This window comes from Mytilus californianus, unplaced genomic scaffold (assembly GCF_021869535.1).
Source record: "Mytilus californianus isolate M0D057914Y unplaced genomic scaffold, xbMytCali1.0.p SCAF_2, whole genome shotgun sequence".
Lineage (NCBI taxonomy): Eukaryota > Metazoa > Mollusca > Bivalvia > Mytilida > Mytilidae > Mytilus > Mytilus californianus.
The window spans coordinates 21,578,914-21,584,835 of NW_026262668.1; the positions used below are offsets into that span (position 1 = coordinate 21,578,914).

The 5,922-nt window shown below is 33.1% G+C and overlaps 1 protein-coding gene across 1 annotated transcript in view; it reads left to right on the forward strand.

The window, feature by feature from the left end:
* Positions 1 to 5,808, forward strand: part of LOC127729488 (guanine deaminase-like) — a 59,214-nt gene extending 53,406 nt beyond the window's left edge. Inside the window, exon 13 of the mRNA XM_052237326.1 lies at positions 2,414 to 5,808. Within this exon, the coding sequence (XP_052093286.1) occupies positions 2,414 to 2,496 (83 nt within the window). The 3' untranslated portion in view covers positions 2,497 to 5,808. The remainder of the gene's footprint in view (positions 1 to 2,413) is intronic.
* The last annotated feature ends 114 nt before the right edge of the window (positions 5,809 to 5,922 follow it).

A 5,922-nucleotide genomic window follows, 5' to 3' on the forward strand; every position in this document is an offset into this window, starting at 1 on the left:
TACTTAAAAGCCGATTCATCATCCAAAATGGCCACCAGCGGGGGACTTCGTTTAACAAAGGACCCTATGGGAAATATATACAAATGTCTTCTTTTGAAGAACCACTGAATGGAATGAAACCAAACATGGATGTTCCTTATGAGGTGCTGACCAAGTGTTGGTACTTTGAAGCCGATCCACCATCCAAGATGGCCGCCAGCGGGGGACTTCGTTTAACATAGGACCCCATGGAAAATACATACGAACATCTTCTTTTGGAGAACCACTGAATCGAATGAAACCAAACATGGCATGAATGTTCCTTATGAGGTTCTGACCAAGTTTTGTTACTTTGTTGCAAATCCATCAACCAAGATGGCTGCCAACTGGTGACTTAGTTTAACAATGGACCCTATGGGAAATATATACAAATGTCTTCTTCTAGAAAACCGCTTAATGGATTGAAACCAAACATGGTATGAATGGACCTTTGAGGTGCTGACCAAATGTTGTTACTTTGTAGCTGATTTGTCATCCAAGATGGCTGCCAGCAGGGGGAGTAAGTTTAACATAGAACCCTATGGGAAATACATACAAATAGTTTTCTTCTATAGAACCACTAAATAGAATGAAACCAAACATGGCATGAATGTTCCTAATGAGGTGTTGACCAAGTGTTGTTACTTTGTAGCCGAACCATCATCCAAGATGGCCGCCAGTATCCTTCGCCTCTCTTTTACAACAGATACAGTTGATACCTGATATCACCCCAGTTTTTGGTGGGGTTCGTGTTGCTCAGTCTTTAGTTTTCTATGATGTGTTTTGTGTACTGTTGTTTGTCTGTTTGTCTTTTTCTTATTTAGCCATGGCGTTGTCAGTTTATTTTTGACTTATGAGTTTGAATGTCCCTTTGATATCTTTAGTCTCTCCTAGGCAAATCCCGTTTTTTGTGGTTTTTTTTGGAGAGGGAGTCCTAAATCCTTATTGTTCTGTGTATACTGCTGGTGGTATTTTTTTTTATCGGTAATGGGTTTCTCAGTTTTTCCCTATCTGTTGGAATTATTATTTCCCTCTTTATGTCTTTTAGAGCAATGTTTTAAAATTTTTGATCCATAAATTCCAAAGTGATATCTAGATTTTATTTGTCAGTTAACAATAAAAAATTAAATTAAATCTGACCTGTATGTAATTAATGTGCCCCAGAAATGTCTTTTACCTAAAGTCAAATGGTTATCTCATGAGAGATTTCCATTGCAAAAAATGTCTGGGCAAAGGTCATCTTCAAACCCCCTAAAGATATATTAATACGTTTAACCATCGATAGAGTTAGCGGATTCAAGTTGAGAGGATATAGAAATAAGCTCCGAGTTGCTGCTATTAGTTTTTAGGTGTGTATACACATTTATGATGTGTTTTAAGCATATACGGTATTTTAATGATGCATATTTTATCAATTTATCCTCATATGCATTTAATTCCTTCTATTCCCCCATACCCAAATATTGGTAAAATGCAAACTCTTTCTCTTCCCATTTTATTCTAAAATAGTATAATTATATAGAAATTATCAGTTAAATCACTCTCTACGGTGTATCATTGTTGCACCATGATATAATAGTGTAAAATGGAGTTACATGGCCTTATGTAGCCCACTATAATGTATTTGTATTTGTCATTGTTGAAGGTCGTACTGTGGCCTATTATTGCTAACATCTAGTTCTTTTGAACTGGTGGATAGTTGCCTCATTGACAGTCATACCACATCTCTTTATTTTTACATAAAGTTCGTTTGTCAAACTAATTACAACTATAAATCCCTTATAGTTTATAATACTAAGTTATAGAATATAGATGGGTTTCAATATGAGTACATTCATCAGGAACGCCAAATCCCAAAAATGTTTATACCAAGGATGTTTAAGTACCTAGACACATGAAGAGTTATATAAAAATTAAGATAACAAAAATACCGAATTTTGAGGAAAATTCAAAACAGAAAGTCCCTAATCAAATGGCAAAATCAAAAGCTCAAACACATCATACGAATTGATAATGGACGACTGATTAGTTTGATAAATCATTGTATCAACTGGTTTATTGTGTGAGTTTTTGTTCAAGTTATTTAACTGCTATTGGTTTTGATGCTAAAGATATTATTTACTGTGGCAGTTGCTAACGTTTATAAGTTGAAATATTAAAAAAATAAATAACACAGAAAAAACAAAAACGAGAATTTGCATGACTTCATAGATCTACGTCATTGACGTTGCCTAGAAAATTACTATTAAGTACAAGATAGCTGTCCCAAATCTTATATTAACCGCTCATGAATTTTTCCCGTGGTGAATATATAATATTCTACATCATGTAGCCAATGAGAAAACAGAAATATTATAGGCATACATTAAAACATTTGCTTTTATATTTGTTTTAGGTAATGAACATAATTTTACAAGGATATATGTTGATGGTGCGGATGTTCTACCAATGTTATTAAAGGGATCACAAAAGAGTTAATTTTTCTGTGGAAACAATCAAACAGTATTACTACTTAAACTCAGAGTGAAAGCCAACTACATGAAAATCAGATGTATATACATACGTGGCTTTTAATCAGTATCTTATGTTACACGAACATTTTTTTCTTCATGTTTTACGAATACTACCTCGTGGAAATATATGTATTTCTATTATATCATTCTCAGTTTGTCAACGAAATATCTTCAAAGTTAACGAATAAAACTAGTTATGGGATTTATGTCAGATATCTTGTGCTATGAAGAATATAGGGAAATTGATGAAACACTTGAAATCAAATTGTGCAAAGTGTGATTCAACGAAACAGCTCTGTTTATAATGTAGTTATTCATCTACATATGTTTCATGTGAATACTTCAACATCAATATTCCTTTGGAATCCAACTTTTAATGGAGTTCTTTATTCTCCGAACAATGAACTAAGACATACAAACTGATCTTTTTAATTCATCTTTAACTTGGCTTACAACGCGATGCAATAATTCATTAACCAGATTCGATGTCATTAACTAATGAATACGTTAGGCGTATTATATATATAGGCAGTATACTGAAGTTATTTATGCAAGAATTTGTATTTAATCAAAAATTATAATCAGTGTTTGGCTCAGTACGAAAAATGTCTATGTTGCAGATGATTTAAAAAAATGACATATTCGCCTATTTTTGTATAGAAATTTTGACTTTCTCCAAGTTTTTACCTCCATAATGGTCTTCATAGTCTCACTGCGATAAGAGTAGATGATAGTTCAAACGTTTTTCACTCTCATATTTATGTGTTCACCTGATCTGTAACTGACATATGTATACTACGGTGTATTTTTACCTGTGCCACCGATGGTGGAAGCAGGTCTGGTAACCTCATCACGTTGTCCATCTGAACGAAAACCTTAGAGGGTATCGACTTAATTTGCATCACCCATTACATCAAAAGTTTTCCGCAATTAAATTTGAATATTTTTAAGAATTTAAAGTTCAGGAAAAATTGCCTTTAGAAGATTTTGACTATAATTCTTTTAAGATTCCTTTTAGTCATATAGCTCAAGGGTTATGCATCCTGAACATTCATGTGTTTGCGGGGCCTGCGGAAGCGAGATAGGGATTCTTCATTCCGTCGTCGGCAACGTCTACATCTAGGTATATTAGGTTCATTTACTTTGTCAAAGCTTCATGGAATTTTGTAAAACTTGGACAGACGCTTTTATGATCAAAACTGATATCCAGAACAACAGTTTATTTTTTTTTTGTGTTTCCATTTTGTACCGATACCTTGACTTAATTGTTGGTTTTTTTTTGCAGTTAAAATTTAGATACAGTCTAAAGTAAAAGATTTGAAGACACCAATAACTTTGTAAAGCTTTCATGGAATTTTACAAAGCTTGGCCACATGCACTTCCATTATCTGAAGACAGTATCCAGAGCAACATTTTCCCCCATTTGATCCCAAATTTTCCCCTCTGTTACTACAAAATGAACAAAGCTTTTGTAGTTTACATTTAGATACAGTTAGGAGCAGTATTGAGTTAAAGTTTATAAATAATCATTAACTTTGTAAACCCTAATAGAATTTTAACAGCTTGGAAAGAAGCTTTTTTTATGATTAAGAGATGACACTCAAGCAAAATGTTTGCTGACTGGACATAAGCTTTATTATGATAAAGAAATAGCATATAAAGAAAAAATAGATTTGTTTTTGGTTTTCAATATCTTTCTGATAAATTGACTTAGGTTTTAAAAGTAAACATTGCATTTTTTAACTGACAGCAGCCATTGCAAGCGAGTCAATTGCAAATGATTCTGTGGAACCCTTTACGATTTTTTATTTGATTTTAGTGGTCCGGATGGGTAAATACAGCAACCGCTTTGGACGCATCAAATGTATTAAGTGGTATATTTTTTTCTAGACTTTGAAAAAAACCGAACAATTTATACATTTCATACGTTCAAAACGCTTTCTGCAGTTACCTACACCAGGAACGCTCAAAGCCGAGTATGTTAAAGTCGAGGATGCAACAGTTGCAGAGCGATATGAGCAAAAAGCACCTAAAATAGTAGCCATCTATGCTCAACATTTGCCTCAGGGAGGTGGGACCGTTTTTTCTTCAGAAAGGTTGATTATAAATCCTGTCAGATGAACTGATGATACCGTCGGTGACTCATAGTCTAACAGTAGCGATATCGACTAAGTGCTGTAAAAAACTTTATAAATGTCATGCATCCGAATCGCTTTTCTGGATTTACCTTCATCAGGAACGCTCAAAGCCGAATATTTGAAAGCCAAGGATGTATAAGAACAGACACAGTTATAGAGTAATACAATGTTTGACCAACAAAAAAACTGAAAATAGTAATCAAATCCATCTTTGCCTGAGGGAGTTGAAACTTTAGTTTCTTACTAATTTATAAACAGACAATTTAAGAAAGATTTGTTATAAATCATTGTCATTACCAAAATACTGACTACTGAGCTGATGATACCTGCGGGGACTGATAGTCCATCAGCAGCGGTATCGACCAGTGCTGTAAAATCTGAAAACAACACTTGATAAATTTCGTGCGTCCGAAACAACATTCTTGATTTACCCTCATCAAGAACGCTCAAAGCCGAAAATGTTAAAGCTAAGGATACTGACTTGACATATTTTATTTTTTTTTAAATGTTCTGTTCCAAGTCAGGAATATGGCAGTTGTTATTTACAGTATGTTGGCGTTTGCTTTTGTTGTAGTTCAGTGTTTCTGTTGTTCCCGTGTTTTCCTCTTATAGTTGATATGTTTCCCTCGGTTTTAGTTTTTTACCCGGATTTGTTTTTGCTTAATCGAATTATGACTATTGAACAGCGATAAACTACTGTTGCCTTTATTTATAAACATCAATATCTATTATTGAACGGGTGTTATCCTCTTTTGAACATATTTTGTTCTCTTAATGTCCTTTTGTATTTTGTTGTGGTTAGGTTTGTGTCTCATTGATGTATATCTGCTTTTATGTATCTGCATTTTAATGAATAATGTATTTTGTTCTAATGACATACATTGTATAACCAAATACTTCAAAATAAGTCTTTAAGCTATGAGATTGAAAGAAGATAACAACATGTGCATTAAAGTTATATATATATAGATTGATGTATTAACCTTCTCAAAATAACTAAAGGTAAAAATGAGTAAACGGACATTATATAAGCAGTATGAAAAAATAATTTCTTTTTTGATTTACGCAATCGTTTTAATTTATGACTACATTTTATACGGTTAACAGATCTCAATAGAAATAAAAAATAGTTAAATGAATCGGTTGTTGTTTATACTTTTATCTATTGCCCAACATTTCTTAACTCAGTATGTTATACAAATGAACATGATATGAATACGATATGTGTAAAAAAATGATATATAACAAGAATG